We start from the raw sequence: 18,868 nt of genomic DNA, 5'->3' as shown, positions 1-18,868 counted from the left end.
ACTGTGAAGTTAAATGGTAAGTTGTCAAGTGGAAGAAGTCAGAAACATCTGTTTGTAATAGAGTCTATGGTTCCAGCTACAATACATGTAGCTAAAAGATATACTTGCTTCAGACTTTAAGAAACAGCTTTTAGCAATTGCCTAAACTTGGAAATGAATGGGGCAAGACCATTGAGCCCACTCATATACATTTATTTCTCATTAAAAAATATAGAAACTAATTAAGTTTGGCTTATGAAATATTAGAGCCAAGAAAATACGTTACATTCTTTGGTTTGAAGATGTTAGACATTTGAAAGAATTTGTTATATCTTTAAATTCCCCTGCAGAGAATATTGTACAATGAAATATCAAGTCTCCAAAATTCTAACTTCTCCCCGTTGAGGAAAACCCGCTTTGTTATCCATGGATATACAAGCACTGGAAAATATGGCTGGGTTGTGGAGCTATGTTTGGTATGATATTTCCTTATTCGGGTGGGAAAGGGAACAAAATTTTAATATGCCTCTTTTGCTTAACAAATATATGGTTTAAGTCACGGGCTGGCAATCTACAGTCCATCAGGGAATTGCTGTTATTCCAAACAACACCCCCAATGTTTTCACTGGTTGATGTAAAATAATCATTTTTATTTATAATAATGCCCTTGGATCATTTGCTGGGTTTTGTTGTTTTTCTTTCCTTTGCGAAACTGGAGTGTTTTTATTTTCATGAATCATAAGATTCCAGTAGGCATATCAGTTACTACTCATTAAAGCACTATGATGTTTATTATATGTGCCGATGCACAGGAATTGGTAGATTAACCAGGACTGTGTGGCTTGGGACTGAATTACAAATCCCTGTGAAACTTAAGAACTCAGTGACCAGGTATTTTTTAAAGGATCTATTTTGTTGACAATTGACAAATGTAATTTTTTTATACATCACTTCAATGCTATAGCTTCTGGTGGATGTGGAAGACATTAACTGTTTTGTTGTTGACTGGGAAGATGGAGCTAAATGCAACTATTTCATTGCTGGCAGCAATATCCGTGTTCTTGGAGCAGTGATTGCTAAATTTATCTTTACTATGAAGGTGAGATTTTTAGTTAAATATATTACAAAACATCAAAGACCCTGATACTACCTGCAGAAATGACATACTATTAATCTATTTACCAACATATATGTATCAATTGTACAAAATAAACTTAAAACCAATTTATATGTTAAAATAAGAATATTTAGATCAAGCTCTAAGCCAGGAATGTCCAGTCTTGGCAACTTTAAGATCTGTGGACTTCAACTCCCAGAATTCCACAAGTCCACAAGTCTTAAAATTGCCAAGATTGAACAGCACCATGTATTTTTTCAAAGTCTCTTATGAACTTAATATGTTCAAATCTAGAATAAAATGAATGCTAATTTTTAAATGTTTCCCCACAGTTTTACACTGTGCAATTTTCTGCATTAATACACCCTTCTTTAAAAATTTGGAAATATTTAATCACTAAATTTTTTCAAGAATATTTATGAAAAAATAATAAACCAACAATATCAGTATTCCAAACCAAAATCCCTGTTGCAGCTGAAATTAGAAGCAAACCAATCAGACACATTCTGAAGGGAATATGTAGCTTATTAAATTGCCTTGAGGGCTTTTTAAAAAGTTATTTTTAAATACAAATTCAAACTGATAAAATGTAGACTCACCAGATTTAACTGTGATTGAAAAGAAAACAAAGGGTGGATAGTTTATATTGCAATACCAGCAGATAGCAAAATAGAAGAGAAAGCATTGGAGAACATAATGAAGTATGACGATGTGGAAGATGGATAATTGCATAAACCATCTATGATGGTCCCTGTGGTTATTGGAACACTCAGTGCCATACCAAAAAATCTTAGATGGCAAAAAGTCTGTGCATTGATAAAATTTCCATCTGTCAATTTCAAAAGATCACATGGCTTGGATCAGTACATATACTGCACTGATACATTATGTCATCCTAGGTTCTTGGGAAGAATTTAATGCTCTTGAAAGTCAATACCAGCTAAAAAAGTGGTAGATATGATTTCACACTTATTGTGTACCTAATGATAATGTTTTTGTTCCAATAATGCAGTGCAAAGATAATCAGGAATACAATAAAAATATGCAATAATTACTAAACAAAATTTGAGACTCTATAATATCAATTCAATAGCTATATTAAAAATATTTGTTAGTTGAACCTCTTCGGTTAATGACAATATGAAAACATTATTATCTATGCTCATCCATGGCACTTCTATGACTTTTCAAGTCTTAAGGGTGAACCTAATAAAAACAGTATTTCTTCTCAAGAAAAACTATTTCACACAAACTAAAAAGGGCACCGTATTCTTTTGAAATATTTATATAATTTGTTATCCATCCTAAGCATCGTAATTAAACACTTAAGCACCAATTTACTTTCATATTAACACTATATTAAAAAGTCCCACTGAAATTTTTCTAGATCTTATAAATTATTTAATTTTGGAGTACTATATTGCAATTTCATACAATTTTAATAGGTGAAAAAATTTGGCCAGAATATTCAGTTTAAACCATGGGTCAAAGCAGTGGCGGGTTTCAAAATTTTTTACTACCGGTTCTGTGGGTGTGGCTCGGTGGGCGTGGCAGGGCTTGGTGGGCGTGGCAGGGGAAGGATACTGTAAAATCTCCATTCCCTCCCCAATCCAGGGGACGATTGCTGCAAAATCCCCATTTCCTCCCAATCAGTTGGGACTTCGGAGGCAGAGAATAGATGGGGGCAGGACCAGTCAGAATTTTTACTACCGGTTCTCTGAACTACTCAAAATTTTCACTACCGGAACTGGTCAAAACCAGCTGAAACCCACCTCTGGGTCAAAGTCTGTCTGGTAGTCTGTGTATACTTTGAAGCTGAGTAGCTGTAGAGAACTGTGGTCAATGTAATCAATATCATTATGAGTCCTAAAAATAGGTCACTATTATTACAATACAGGAAAAATTCTGCTTCATCTGCAAATTGTAAGAACGCTGTTTTATTTGCTAATCATTCTCCCCTTTCTTGAATTACTAGAAAATCTATTGGTATTGTCCTTCCAAAGTCCATCTCATTGGCCATAGTCTCGGTGCTCATACTGCTGGAGAGGCAGGAAGACGACTTCAATATGTTGGCAAAAAATCTCCTGCCATTGGAAGAATAAGTGGTATGCTATCCAAAGTTATAACACATTGCAATCTTGATTGAAAGACAGGAAGCCTTGAAGTGGAAGTCAATTAATCTGGGGACCTAAACCAGGTTAAAAGTAAAATAAATTGTTTCTGATGTGTCTTAGCCTTCCTGTGACATGCATTAAGCATCCTGTTTAAGAAATGCTGCTAATCTTTTCATAATCACATTTCCATTACCCACTCTTTATATGTATATTATGTGCCTTTTGAAATTGGGCATGTTGGCTGCAATTAATGCTGTTATTAATTAATTAATGCTCTCTCTCTCTCTCTCTCTCTCTCTCTCTCACACACACACACACACACACACACACACACACACAGACAGATGCATACACATATATAGTACATATACATATCCAACAGCATTAATTGCAGCCAACATGCCCAATTTCAAAAGGCAGCGTGTATGAGTGTGGTGGCAGAGTGGTTAGAATAAAGTATTGCAGGCTAATTCTGCTGACTGCCAGCAGTTCAATTCTCACCAGCTCAAGGTTAACTCAACCTTCCATCTTTCCAAGATCAGTAAAATGAGAACCCAGATTGTTGGGACCAATGTTCTGACTCTGTAAACCGATTAGGGAAAGCTGTAAAGCACTCAGAAATAGTATATAAGTCTAAGTGCTAATGCTATTTATCTCTTTTTTTATCTCCCCATTTCAGCCAGGTTGGAGACTCTTCCTCTTTTTGCCCATTCCCATTAAGGAAAGAAGTCAGTTCAAGAGACTAACAATATCTGTTTCTAATTTTCACTGAACAAATTAATTAGAAGAATAAGAAACAGGTGTAACATTTTGTTCTGCTGACATAAAAAGCTGGATAGCCATGCAAGAATATTGAGTTGGCCCTGGCAACCTACACATATCTTGTTATGCTATTACACCATTCCATCTCTCTCATTCGCCTTGCCTTTCTGTTGTTTCTGCACTAGACACTCTGTACTGGCATTGTTTTAACTTTGTTTTAATATTTTGGAAAGCTGCAGTGAGTTGCAGTTGCAACTGGCATTTTTTCTTTTTTCCTATATGGATTTTTTTTAGAAGAAAAAGGTAGACCATGCTGAATCATAGATGCAAAATTTAGATGCCCTCCATGTTGAAAGATGATTGTCAATTGGACTGAGATAGGCAACTATAAAAATTGAATAAGAGCCTTTTGTACGAGATCTTATTAATAATCTGAAGATTCCCAACAAATGTCATCACCTTTATGAACCTTTACAGGCAAGAAAAGAAACTCTGGCAATATGCAGTTCATAAAGTTGGTATATAAGTGTAACTTGCAAATCTTAATGAGCAAAGACCAAAGTTTTGTATATCCCTTTACTTACCATCAAGCGATATCAAGTGGTACTTCAGACTACATATGTGTCTCTTAACAGTAATGTGTCCCTTTTATCAGAATTCCAGGTTTATGTAAGAAAGAATAATCACCACCAACCAATTGTTAATTTCTGTGGGTGTCAGAATACAGGAAATCTGATCAAGCTCTGACTCTGGTAAACACAGTAAAGTCTATAAAAACCTAAATGAAAGACTAGAAAATTCTTAACAGAAAAGGCCCTATCTAGAAAGTCCAAGGTACCATTGGTTTGGTTCAGAGTATGGCTCCCTGAGAAAAAATAGGCATACAGCATGGAACTATCCATCAAATAATAATTATGTTGCCATGCTAGCACTCAGACAAGAGTTCAAGAAGTCTCATTACCTGTCCTCTCTCTGGTTAAATTTAGAGTCAGCAGCCAAAAATCCAAATCCAGCCTTTTTCTGACACTCAGTTGCAGGACTATTGTGGGAAGGTAGTTCTCCATGGACACCCTTATACCTGCTTTCATGTGGGAGGAATATTATAGGAATATTAGGCATTCACTCATGCCTAAGCATAAGCACAGGATCCCTAACAGGAAAAAATAGCACCAACAAAAGTGATAGACAAGGCTGTATACACTTCGGACTTGTTTTCACAGAAAGAGGCTCACACATTTTAAGAGGAGTTCTTCAAGGGCTACAGCCTATGCCAATACCAGAAGGCAATTTACCAACCATAGTTAACCAGATTCTCCAATTCCAATCATAAAGGTATATACTGGTAATAGCAAAATTGTCCCAATGACCACATATGGCGCAGAACTGTAGGGATATATAAATCCCCCCTTACAGGAACAGATACAAGCTACTTTTCTGTAATGTATGTTGGAATTGGATAGCTTTCTGTCAGCTCAGCAATAAGGGCAGAGTTGGGTATACAAAGCCATTTAGTAATTAAAGTATTTACTTACTGACTGAAGATCCTATCCATGGATCTAGATAGACAACCCAAGCTGTACTTTGAAGAACAACTACACAACAAGCAACCTTGCACTTGGGCCACTCAATTTTCAAGTGTTATCCCTCAATATGGATTCTCCCTCCAGTTTTCAATCCAACCTGATCTAAAGGTCGAGGAAGCTTTCAAACAAAGAGTTATTGATGTGCTTGCCCAAGATTATATAGCAGCCCTTAAAAGTGACAAATCTCTGAAGGGCTAGCTCATCATAAATCAGCCTCCCAGCTAGAGAAATGTTTAACAACTTAAATATGCCTCAACATCTTAGAAGAGCTCTTTCTAGAGCTTAGTTCAAACAACTGGATTCCATGGTTAGGACCTGGGAGGTTTCATGGAGTCCCAATTGAAGACAGGCTAGGCATTTGAGTAGCACCAGCCATTAAAGAAACTGGACACATTCTTGTCATCTGCAAATTGAACTCCATAGAAAGGGTTGCTTATTTAGACCCTTATTTAAAAACTAAAAAAAATATTGGGACACCTGAGAGAAACAGCCTTCTTGCAGGAAACAAACCTGCACATTCTCAATAAGAAAGACTCTTCCTTATCCTTCATTCCAATGGCATCTCAAAGAAGACAGAATACCTTGATTAGTTTGGAGTTAACCATATGGGTAACGATCTATTAGGAAGTTCTGTTTTCTTTTTATCTATTTGCATTTTGAATGTTTTATATATTTGATATAATCAATTGACGTATCTCTTCCATTTTATCTTGTACAATTTTATCTTATTCTTTCACTTTATCTTACCTACTATGTTTTATTCTATTTTATCTCGTGATAGCTATTTTATCTCACTTCACTGTATGTCATCTCTTTTTATTATATTTACTGTGGCTTCTGCTCACATTTGATACGGACAATTGACTAAACAATAAAGTATATCATATTTAATAAATAAATAAATTGCGCTCAACCTGACCTACCAATACTGGGTCACTGCAGCTATGATTTCAAAGTTATAGTTCTAGGTACTCTTACCTGATTATTTTAACTGAAGCAAATCCTATTTACTTATGGAAATGTTGATAGATTTATCATTGCCATATGGAAAATGTCAACATGTTTTTGTAATTGCCTCCCCTGTTTCTTATGCTAAATGAAATTAATCAAAATGCATTGCAATATAATGAACTTCTTTTATGTATTTTTATATATTCATTATTACCAGTCTATGATAAGGCTATTGATGTGCATTTTCAATCCAAAAGGAATATGCATGTATGCATATATATTCCAATTCTTTGTCGGGTTATTTTTCTCCCTTTATTTAGGTTTAGATCCAGCAGCCATTGGTTTTGAAGGATTCCCTGAGATGGTCCGGCTAGATCCTTCTGATGCTGGATTTGTGGATGTCATACACAGCAACGGTGCCCGATTTCCTTTAGGTATATGGCCAGATACAACTGAATCTTTTGATAGAAGCAATAACAGTGATTAATCATGTAACACATTTTGAATTTCTTACAGGACTTGGGATGTTTAATGCCACTGGTGATATGGACTTTTATCCCAATGGTGGAAAGCTTATGGTTGGATGTAAGGATGCAAAACAGGATCAGGAACAGGAAGGTAAGGTAACCCTATCCTCATTTTCCTAAAGGTAACCATGGCCTATCCTCATCTTCAGCATTTACATTCATAAGCATTATACTACCAATAAAACTCTAATCCAGACTGAGTTTCTTAGGATTGGATAGATGAATTGCTCTGTTCCCTGCCCATCAGGATTGGGTTGCAGTTTTTGTTTTTATTCAGAAGTAATGACACACCAGTATGAGTGCTTAAGGCTTTATTCTAAGGCAATATCAGAAAATAACATTTATTTTTCATATTTAAACCAATCTACATTTCATATTATCCATTTTATAATAAACAATATACTTCTTCTTGTTTGCTTCTTACATACAATTTCTACTATTAACACATTTCCCTTAAATCAACTAATAAATGCTTTATTTCCTTTCTTCTTTGGGTGTTATTCCCCCTATCCACTTTTTGTTTTCCAGTGTCAATCCCAATGTATCTATTTTTTCATCTTCAATTATTTCCCCTTCAAAATTATGTTCTTGCTTTGCATTTATATTCTCTTTTTCCTTTTTTTTTTGTATTCTAATCAGATTTCCACTTCTTTATCACCCTTAAATGCTTCACACATCTCCTTAAACATTTCCATTAGTTCCTCATATTCCCAATATTCCATATTGTCAATTCAATTTTTTTTAGTTTGATTTATATGTAATTAAAATTACATATCAGGTCCATTCCAGTTTAAGACTTTGTTCTTTTTCACTTCTTTTCAAAATCAGGATCCAGCTATTTAAACAAGTACTCCTTAAAATTTCCCATGGTAGTAAAAATTCTTACTATTCCTTCAATGTTTAAAGCGTTCATTGTAGTGCTTTCTTTCCACCAGCAGATGTCTCTCTCCAATCCACTAATCCCCAGGCAACAAAGTGTCACTTTTAAATCCACATAGAAAGTTTCTCTTCAATTTCTTTTTCTTTTATTGTTAAAAATGCTTTCTCTCAGTTTTCTTTTCCTAGTATTATTTCTAATTCCTCCAAATTCAATTTTAAGTCCAGGTAGAAAGTTTTATTTTTGGGGCTTTAGTCTTTTAACTTCCTCTTTGTTCTTTTGCCTCCAATTAAAATCCCCAAGTGCCAATTAGCTGCTTTTTTCATGCTGGGACCTCTTTTAATCATTTTTTTAATAAAAAAAATCTTTTTACCTTTAAGTTGGCCAAATTGCCAACTTAAAGGTAAAAAGAATGGAGTAACAATACTCCATTCAAACATTGCTCCTGCACAAATCTTAGTCTGGTTGCCTCAGTTTAGAGCGGTTGTTTTAATGGCCACCATCTCCGCCACCGGATCAAAGAGCTGCCTCTGACCCTTCGAGGAACTTGCCTGTTCCTCTTGGTCTTCTGAGGCGCGTCTCTTTCTTCACCATCCCTCCAGGACAGTTATTGTCCGAAGACCCCCTGACAACAGTTTGTTTGGCTGGATTTTTGCAAAGCTTGTTGGAGCTTCACTATTTTCCAGCCGGTCTTGCCATGATGCTTTGAAATGCTAGTAAATGATGTATGTAAGAAATAAAAAAGAAGAAACATATTGTCTATTGTAAAATGGATTAGCAGATGCAATATGAAATGAAGATTGGTTTAGATGTGAAAATAACTGAAATTAAGGTATAAAATTGAAATGCTAATAAATGAGGAAAATAATTGATGTTGGAATAAGAAATTAGGAACTAAAGAAAATAGGTGGAAGGTTAATTAAGTTAAAAGATTTCAATGTAAAAATGGAATAAGTTGAAATACATTGTTAATAATTTAAAAATGTGATGGGGAGTTTGAAAAATATGGTTAATAAATGGAGAAAAAATTGGGGTTGCCCGGAAACCATTGTGGAAAATATTGAATTGAAAATGAATACAACAATGAAGAGAGAATGGAAGGAGAAGAAGAGGGAAGAAGGAGAAGAGAGGAAGGAGAGAGAGGAATAGTAGAAAGGGAAAAGGAGAGGAAGAAAGGGAGGGGAAATAAGAATAGGAGAGAAGATTAGAAAGGGAGGAAGGCAGGAAGGCAGGAGGGGGGAAAGGAAGGGGATGTAGAGGAGGAGGAGGAGAGGAAGAAAGAAGAAAGCAGAAAACGATAGAAGAAGGAAGGGAAGGGAAAGAGAGGAGAAGGAGGAGGAGAATTGTTGTAAAACAAGGGAGATGAAACTGTAGAAAGGCAACCTAGAACATTTATTAGGATGAAGAATGAATCATTATGAAAGTTAAAAGAGAATATATATGATTAGCAATGGATAAGATAACTTATTGAAATAATGTTAAGAAACTAGGATTTGAGGGCAGATGATGATGCTGTTTATGTAATAAGTATAGAAGTATTAAGATAAGATAAAAAAGTATGAAAAAATAATATTTTGACAAAAATTGTAACTATGTAAAATGAAATTGGCTATGATAAGTTGTATAAAATATGATACAGCAAATACACTGTTCATAAAATATGTGTGTGTGTGTGTGAAAGAAAAAATCAATAAAACGATTCAAAAAAAGAAAAGAAAATAACATAATGTTCAGAACTACTAAAGGTATGAAAGAAGGAAAGAAAAAAGAAAGATTGTATGCCCTTTCTGCTAATAAAGGAACTCCAAAATGATAACAGAGAGCAAACCCTTTCAAACGGGTGACTATGCAGCACCATTCCAATGAAATATCCATCTCATGGAAGTTTCAGACAAGTTAATATGGATGCAAACTATCATTAACCACACCTATTTTCAGTAACTTTATCTGATTTAGTTCAACAAGGATAAAGAAGAAAGGTTTCCCTTACTTAGTTCTTGAAATGCTTTGCCTACCCCTGCCAACAATGAGGCCATTCTAAGATTAAGGAATATTTATTTATACTAGGTAATTTATAGCAAGGATGAAAAAGATCATTTCCCTCTCCATGGTGTTTCATACAAGGACAGAAACAAACAGATAAATGTTTAATTCTATACTACTGCATATGTTCAACCATTAAATAAAAGTATCACATTCTATGCACCATGTACCGAAGGGAAAGAGGTACACACCACTGTCCAATTCCTCCCTATCAATCTTGCAGCAAAACCACCATATTTACATCTTAGAGGCTGGCCCTCACTGCCAATTAGCAAGAGAATTTATTTAAAGAATAATGAAAAGCAAAACAAAATAATGGACACAAATCCCCAGCAAACTGGCACAAATAGCATTTGAAACAATAATCTTCTAAAAATAAATAATGTTTTTGTGCACTGAGCCTGTATTCTTTAAAAATATTATTTTGTCTGCCAAGGGATTCGGGAAATGATCTATGAAATCATACATGGAGGAAAAGGTAGACAGAGTTTTATGTGTTATACCGGCAGATGTTTGATACCTATCACATCAATTTCATTTCATTTTCCACTGAAAATCAAAGCACTATTATTTCACAGTTTGATGGCATTTTGGTGTGACAATATTGAGAGGTTCTGGTGGTCGAACAAGGGTGAAAGGGCCACATTTTACCTATTATGCAGCATATATTTTTTACTAAACAAGTTATCTTAAACTTTTATCGGGCTCCCAATCAATAGCTACCATGATATTCCATTATGCTTATGCTTATATATGCTTATAGATAGTATAGCTATTCCATGCTCATGCTTATATACATTGCTGTGACAAATAAATTTTTTTTTTAAAAAAGTACATTATAATTCCTTCTCCCACTAATTTATTCATGCTCACAATAATGTACTCATTTGATTTATATTCCACCTTGTCTCCATGAACTTAAGGTGCTGTACACATAAGTCCCTTTGTTACTTTTATCCTCACAATAATAGCCCTATGAAGTAGGGTGGGCTGAAAGATAGTAAATGAGAAGGAGCTTAGCATTTTAATTAAAAAAGTCACTTGCAGCAGACAAAGCAGAACAAAATGACATTGTGCTTAACTTTAGCATCTGTTTTCATCCTGAATGGAACCAGGCTTCCATTATATTGCAAGCAATGATAGAGTTATTTCTTTTGCTAGAGATTCGTTCGGTTGGAAATTGCCATCACTCACGAAGCCATGAGTACTACAAATACAGCATTCTCTACCCTAGTGGGTTCCTGGCCTATCCCTGCAAATCATACAAATCTTTTCAAGCGGTAAGCATGCTATTCTGCCCTGGTTCAATCCAATTAGCTTCTTTAAATAGGTTCATTCAAAGTATAAGCATGGCACTATATGCTGGAGTTCATTTGTTTTAAAGTTCAATATAGCTAAAGAACAAATCCATATTTTTAAGGAAAAACAAATCCATAACCTCTATGCTTTTGTTCTTGGCATCAGGCCTCAATTATGTGACATGCCACAAAGTGTTGAATGTGTTCACACAATACATTTTCATCAAATAACCACTGGTTCCAGGTTTGAGTAGGAAATTCCTCTCAACGAATTATTTTTCTCCTGCACACCATTATCTTCTTGCAACTGCTGTTTCTTCTACTCACTTCCAGAAAGCCAGATTGAGTGAGTGTGCTTGCTGCAAATGTAAAAGGATTAGCCGCAGGCCACGAAAAATCTGGTGGGCAACAGTGGATATCCTATCAAAAGAGGGGTGATGGCAGGTGTCATCACCACTTTTCCATATCTAGGATCTGGTATAATAAATCTATCTGTACAAACCACCTTCCTGTGACCTCTCGTTTTAGAAATTAAACCTCCACCTTAACCTTTCCCTGTCAGTGGTTAGTGGTAGGGGGAAGGAGGCATTAGTAATAATGAATAAATTAAAACAACCAAGGCAGCCAACATCTGCCTGAACTGAACTGAAATACACATACAACCGTTCATTTAGTGACTTACAATAGTCCATTTAGTGACCTTCAAAATTACAACACTGGAAAAAAATGACATGACCATTTTTCATACTTACAGCAGTTGCAACATCTCCACGGCCACATGATTAAAATTCAGACGCTTGGCAACTGATTCATATTTATGAAGGTCGCAGTGTCCCAGGGTCATGCGATTCCCTTTTGCGATCTTCTGACAAGCAAAGTCAATGGGGAAGCCAGATTCATTTAACAACCGTATTATTAATTTAACAACTGCAGTGATTCACTTAACACCTGTGGCAAGAAAAGTCGTAAAATGGAGGAAACTCACTTAACAACTGTGTCACTTATCAGCAGAAATTTTGGGTCATAAGTGGAGGACTACCTGTAATCACATCATCTATTTGCAGTTTGAGGTGCTAAGCCAGAATAGCAGTGCATACTTGAACATATAATAAAGATTATAGTGGAAACCAATGGTGAGTTGCTACCGGTTCACCCCGGATCAGGTGAACCAGTAGCGGCAGTGGCAGGAGTTCCACCTACCCACCTGGACATTCTGCATGCACAGAAGTGTTAGGCGCCCACAAGAGAACCAGTAGTGGCAGGAGTTGAAACCCACTATTGGTGGAAACAGTGAAAAGACTTGAAAAAAGCTTTTGGAACCAATCTATTTATTTTATCCTAGGGAAATTGCTTTCCATGTCCCAGAGAAGGCTGCCCAGTAATGGGTCACTATGCTAATCAATCCCATGATAAACTGAAGAAAAGAAATCAAAACTACTATCTAAACACAGGATTTAAAGAACCCTTCACCAGTGAGTACATAAAGTATGTGTGGAATAATCATGTAACCAGTGAATCTGCAAAGAAACCTACTAATTTAGGATTGATTATGGCTGCCAGTACCAGGGTCATGTTTCTGAAATGTAAAGCTGTATCAGGAGTTATAACTTTCCATTTGTTATGTGTAGCACGAAATGGAATTATCATGCATATTCATGCTGACAAGAGTGCAAGAAATTGTCTTGTGTTCTTACCTGGATGCCTTCACGGAGATCTCACTTCTGTGTTTGAAGTTGTAAGGAATATATGACTAAGTTCACAGCCAATCTCTTCTGACAAATATGGAAATTTTAAGTACAGTAAATGATTAACTATCAAACTAGACCAATTACTTATCCTGGCTGGTCATATATGCAAGCATAGCATACATATATTGTAGGAGGCAGTTCTAGTCTCTAAATTGGGAAAGACAGACTGCCAAGATTTATCTTCCAAGAAAAAAATAATCCTATTAGAATTTCAAGAGTAAGCGATTAATCTTTTTTATATACAGGATGAGTAAAACATGTTTAAGGAGAATCCCAAAAGTGCTTTTTCAAAAGGCAACTGGACTTCGTTTTTTTTTAAAGATGTTTTGCTTCTTATCCAAGAAGCTTCTTCAGCTCTGACTGAAATCAGTCAGAACTAAAGAAGTCAGTCAGAACTGAAGAAGCTTCTTGGATGAGAAGAAAAGCATCTTCAAAGAAAAAAAACAAAGTCCAGTTGTCTTTTGAAAAAGCACTTGTGGGATAACCATGACATGGATGACTGAGAATCTCCATAGATATGTTTAAGGAGAGGTATACATGCATACACAGACACACACCAAAATAGTATATTTTTCTGTATGAACAACTTAATAGCTTGCCTATATGAGATTCTTACATTCTTCAAAAAAAGAAATGTCTTCTCATTGGAATGTTCTGCTTGGTGTTCTTTGTTGAAACCTCCCCTGATGCCACATTGCATCCTTTTCAGTACTTCACTATTTCCCAGGGTAGTTTAAATTTTAATTCAGAGAAGAAAAGTATCTAGATTTTATGTTTGTGTGGTGCTAAATATCTTATTTTTATTTCATTCTGCAAAAATTCACTTTTGAATGAAGGTGTGATGTTTAGCTTTTTTTAAAAAAATGGATACATGTTTGAATACTACATATTTAAATTCTTGTTTTCATACCCCAGCCCGTCAAACTGTTATAATTGAAGATGAGGGATGATTTTAAATTGAGTTTGTAGATAAGATTACCATCAATTAAGACAACATAGGTAATATCTTGTCTTAAAACTATATTCCTCTAGAATAATCTGCCAGATGTAATGTATTGATAATGGGCTGGAGAAATTAAAGTCCTGTAAATATTATTTATTAAAATGTCTTAAGATTCTTTAATATTATAAACTTTTTAAACAATCAATTTTTCCCTTATTTTGTTATTTTTTCTTATTTTAATCTCATTAACAAAGATGAATACCCTTGCCTAATTGTATTTCATACCTAGCTCTTTTGTATTTATCTAACTGCTGCATTTACAACACATGTGTCATATTACCTAGGTTGGCGATATAATATATCTGTCAAACTAAATGGAATGAAAAATGTGAAAGGAGAAATAAATATAGTTTTCCACAATAAAAATGGAGATATGAAGGAATATCCAATTATGAGGTATCTTTCATGCTTTCTTGTTGCAAATTTTCAGTTTTACTAATTTTAGGATAATTATATCAATTAACAGTTTTTCATATTTATCACATATAGCATACTTCCAAAGACTTCTACACACCCTAGCTCCTAATTTAAGGATTAGGTGTTTTATGAAATAACAAATTAAAAAGGTAATAACTTACCATACTCTATAAGTGATGTAAACAAAATTAAAAAGTGGGAAGTGAAGAAGTTAGGAATGTTGTCCTTTTTTCAACAATAAAATGATGTAGTTTGTAATACCTGATAAAATGGGCTATAGAATCAGCTTTCAGGGTGGAGAAAATGGGAATAGAATAGCTTTTATAATTTTTTATAAGCCACTATAATGGCTTATAAGCAAATATGGTACAAAACAAATTGTTTAAGCTACTATAGCTTTAGTAGATTATTTTATAACATGCGTTGTATGTTGACAGGGAATTGTGCAGCAACTGTACACATGAAGACAGAGACACTGACACAAACTTGTAATTTTATATAAATAAATATTTTTACATTTATATTTATAGCAGACAATATAGTCAGGAACACAGGAACATCATGAGATAAATCAAACAGTATACAGAGGACACATGGAAGAAGAAGGTGGGGAGAAAAATTAAAATTTCCCACAGCAACCAATCATAGTATAGATTGCCTCAGGCATGATCCAGCGGTCTCCAATCAATCAACTACAGCTATATATTCTGGCCCATTGTACACGTTACTGTTCCAGCTACCAAATTAAATATCCTAGCCTCATCCAATCTGAATTAATTGATTAAGATAAATAAAGATAAATTGTGAATGACCAATATTAATATCACCAAATAATTAATTGTGAGTTGTAAAAAAATACCCTTTCCTGAGGCTCTAATTCCTTCAATCATATTTTTACAGTGGCAGCCTTAAGCAAGAACAAATCTATTCAAAGCTCACAGATGTAGAAATTAATCCAGAAAATGCTTCAAGAATTGAGTTTGTTTGGAACAAGCAATTCTTTACTTTCTTTTGGGCTCAACTAGGAGCAGAAAAAGTAAATCTTACCCGTGGGCAGGATGGGCACAAGTAAGTATAACCATTCTGATACTTAATTTTCATGATTTATATCAAGCTTTATTTGATAATCCAGGAAAAAATTCTATCTGAGCAAGGATGGGATTTGAACATACTGAAATCCACTGATTGTGGTTGGAAGGAGCTGTTGATCTGCTGTTCTGAATTGCTAGAGTGAATACATAAGCATGAACTACATGCCCTCTTGCTACATATGCAGTTAGACTTCTTTTTACTTATTTATTTGTCAGCTGGTTTTGTTCATGGTGGGTTATTGTGATTATAAAAATATTAATCAATAGATAAATAAGTAGTAAAAATTAGAAGCAACATCTCTGAAACAACGCAAAATAAAAACAACCTGTTTGTTGTAGAGCCATGATGGCGAACCTATTGCACACGTGCTAGAAGTGGCACGCAGTGCCCTCTCCGTGGGCACATGAGCCGTTGCCCCAGTTCAGCTCTGCTGTGCATGCAGAGCTGAACTGGGCCAGCTGGTCTTCAGGTCTCTGTTGTGGCATGCAGGGGGCCATGTGCGCATGAGCAGAGGAGTGGGGCATGTGCAGGGGACATGCAGGGGGGGTGCATGCGCATTGCATTTGGGGGGTTTGGGTGCACTTTGGGCGCTCGGTTCAGAAAAGCATAGCCGTCACTGTTGTAGAGATTTCCAGTTCAGAATACACTTCCAATAATTTCTCCTTTGTCACCTCCCAGAACAGTTCTAGAGTTATGAATGGGGAAGAAGGCTCAGAAAGTCCAGCATGAAAGGTTCAGAGAAGAAAGTTTTCTTCTGATAAACTATTCTAGACCATCTATCATAAGAACACCTGAATATTTTGTAATGTTCACTCTTGCATTATAAATCTTTCTTTTGTACAGTCAAAAATCTAAATCTTTAACCTTTTTATATAGTCAAAACATGGATTAAGAGATGGAAGAGAGAAGTTAACTAACAAATGTGGGATTTATATAAGGATTTTTTTTCCCCCTTCCCCTTCTTCCAGGACTTCCCTTTGTGGCAATGGAACAGTAAAATATGAAGTTCCTCAAATGCTTACACCTTGTGGAACACTAAAGGAGACATAATCATAAATTGTAAGAGTAATGAGGAACAGCTTCTTCAGCTTGATGGTTTGAAGTATGACTTATTAAAACAAATCTTCTGTCGTTTCTTTTCATCATCTCAGCTCGGAACACAATCATCATAATTGTTTTAGATATAATAAAACAGTAGGTATCAAATTTCTGTTTCAAAAGAAATAAAATAGGCATAAAGTCTCTGTATGTGTGTGTGTATGTGTTTGTGGAGAGAGAGAGAGAGAGAGAGCAAACTATGAATAGAAAAAAATAATGAATGCTGCTTAGGGTATGGAGCCTCTTTACTTGACAAGATACTTCTCTGTAAATTTGCTTTTTAATTTTATGCATAGATTCCAAGACTTCATTTGCTCTGATGAGTTTATATTTATAAAGTGTAATGTGAACAGTGAGAATTTGCATCTTTCTCTTCCTTCTCAGAGGTTTTATTTAGATTGTTGGGGGCAATATGTTGATTCTGTAACCCACTTAGAGAGGGCTGTAAAGCAGTATATGAGTCTGAGCGCTATTGCTATTTCCCTGCTTGATAGGGCAAAGAATGTATTTAGATGAATTCAAAGATATTTATCAGTTTTCTTCATTTATGGTGCATATAGCAAAGAAAACATTAAAGATTTGGATTCACGGTTCCTTCTACCTACCTCCAGGCTTATTGCCATGCTTTCTTTTAAATTTGTCCCACAGCAGACATTCCTCAAATATTAAAAAAAATTGAGTCTTTAAGTTTTCCAACATCAGAATCGCTTCGCTATTATTATTATTATTATTATTATTATTATTATTATTATTATTATTATTATTATTATTATTATTATTATTATTATTTTATTTGCATTTATATCCCGCCCTTCTCCGAAGACTCAGGGCGGCTTACACTATGTCAAGCAATAGTCTTCATCCATTTGTATATTATATACAAAGTCAACTTATTGCCCCCAACAATCTGGGTCCTCATTTTACCTACCTTATAAAGGATGGAAGGCTGAGTCAACCTTGGGCCTGGTGGGACTTGAACCTGCAGTAATTGCAAGCAAGCTGCTGTTAATAACAGACTGCATTAATATGTTGCCACCATATTTGATCCTCTATGTCACTTGATCCTCGCTTTGACACAGCAATGTCACGTTAAATATCGGGACTTTCCCCCCCTTTGCTAAACCAGGTGTGGGCGTGAGCATGGCCAGCATGTGACGCATACGGATTCCGGCCCATGGGCCGCCAGTTTGACAGCCCTGCTCTATGTGATCTTAAAGGGCAAATTCAATTAATCATATGGAGATTAATCCTTTCTGAAGCCACAGGATTCTTGTCTTAATGCTTATTGTGATTTTTAAATGTCAAGAAACTTTGCTTTAAATGCCATGGATTTAAACTTTTTTTTCTTGTTCATTTGCATCTTCAAATTAAAGAACCTACAGCCATTGCAATCTTTTGTCTGGACCTCATATTAAGCTTCATGTAGACTTCTGTGTCACTGCATGCAGGGAACGTATGTGCCTGTCATTTGGAGACAGTTGCGTAGCTGTTGCGATGATATTTCTGCAAATGTTAGCATTCTGGTTAGGCAGCACTCAAACAACAATGTGCCTTGCCTTCCACCTACCTCCCAACAATATATATCAAATATATAGATATATATTTGTGTATGTGCATGGATGGGGAAAAGCGTTTGCTTGTAAATGTGCAGTGAAGGCCTATCTCATATGATTGCTGTTATTGGTTAGGTTTTTTATGAGCTATCAGACTGAAACATCAGGCACTTTTCTGGGGTAAAAATAAATAAAGAAATTGCAACAATTGAATAGAACAGCCTGCTTGTTATAAACCGTATGGTTAAAATAACTTTTGAGCCAGAAACTCTGCAAAATGCTATAGGTGATTGAAGAATTCATCAATTAATGCAATAATAATTAAAGCATTTCTGAAAATATTTCACTTCTGAACTCATTTATTATGGTATAAAAAGGACTTGCTTATGAGTAAACATTGGGCTCTCATTGTATCAGGCAGAACCTTCCAACCTAAACTCGGTGAATCCCTAAAGCTATATTTGAATTCCTGCTGGCTCATACCAGCCAATGTGTGAAGTTTAGATGCTGCTGTGGCTGTCACTATTCCTCTTTTGCTTTCACTTCTTTTTTTGCCCAAGGAATACAGGTAGTCCTTGATTTACGATCACAATTGAGCCCAACATTTCTGTTTCTAAATAAGACAGTAGTTAAGTGAGTTTTGCCCCACTTTACAACTTTTTTGCCCCACTTCTTAAGTGAATCACAGCAGTTGTTAAATTAGTAT

General features: G+C 35.3%; 1 protein-coding gene across 4 annotated transcripts in view; it reads left to right on the top strand.

Moving 5' to 3' along the window:
• Positions 1 to 18,382, top strand: part of LOC131200826 (pancreatic lipase-related protein 2-like) — a 41,608-nt gene extending 23,226 nt beyond the window's left edge. For all 4 annotated transcript variants that reach the window (XM_058188097.1, XM_058188098.1, XM_058188096.1 and 1 more), the window contains 10 exons: positions 330 to 455; positions 944 to 1,078; positions 3,072 to 3,201; positions 6,827 to 6,940; positions 7,023 to 7,124; positions 11,115 to 11,233; positions 12,594 to 12,723; positions 14,287 to 14,398; positions 15,320 to 15,487; positions 16,480 to 18,382. In XM_058188097.1, the coding sequence (XP_058044080.1) occupies positions 330 to 455; positions 944 to 1,078; positions 3,072 to 3,201; positions 6,827 to 6,940; positions 7,023 to 7,124; positions 11,115 to 11,233; positions 12,594 to 12,723; positions 14,287 to 14,398; positions 15,320 to 15,487; positions 16,480 to 16,561 (1,218 nt within the window). In that variant the 3' untranslated portion in view covers positions 16,562 to 18,382. The remainder of the gene's footprint in view (positions 1 to 329; positions 456 to 943; positions 1,079 to 3,071; positions 3,202 to 6,826; positions 6,941 to 7,022; positions 7,125 to 11,114; positions 11,234 to 12,593; positions 12,724 to 14,286; positions 14,399 to 15,319; positions 15,488 to 16,479) is intronic.
• The last annotated feature ends 486 nt before the right edge of the window (positions 18,383 to 18,868 follow it).

The sequence above is a fragment of the Ahaetulla prasina genome, chromosome 6, assembly GCF_028640845.1.
Source record: "Ahaetulla prasina isolate Xishuangbanna chromosome 6, ASM2864084v1, whole genome shotgun sequence".
Taxonomy (NCBI): domain Eukaryota; kingdom Metazoa; phylum Chordata; class Lepidosauria; order Squamata; family Colubridae; genus Ahaetulla; species Ahaetulla prasina.
This window is presented reverse-complemented; position numbering and strand designations above follow the sequence as displayed.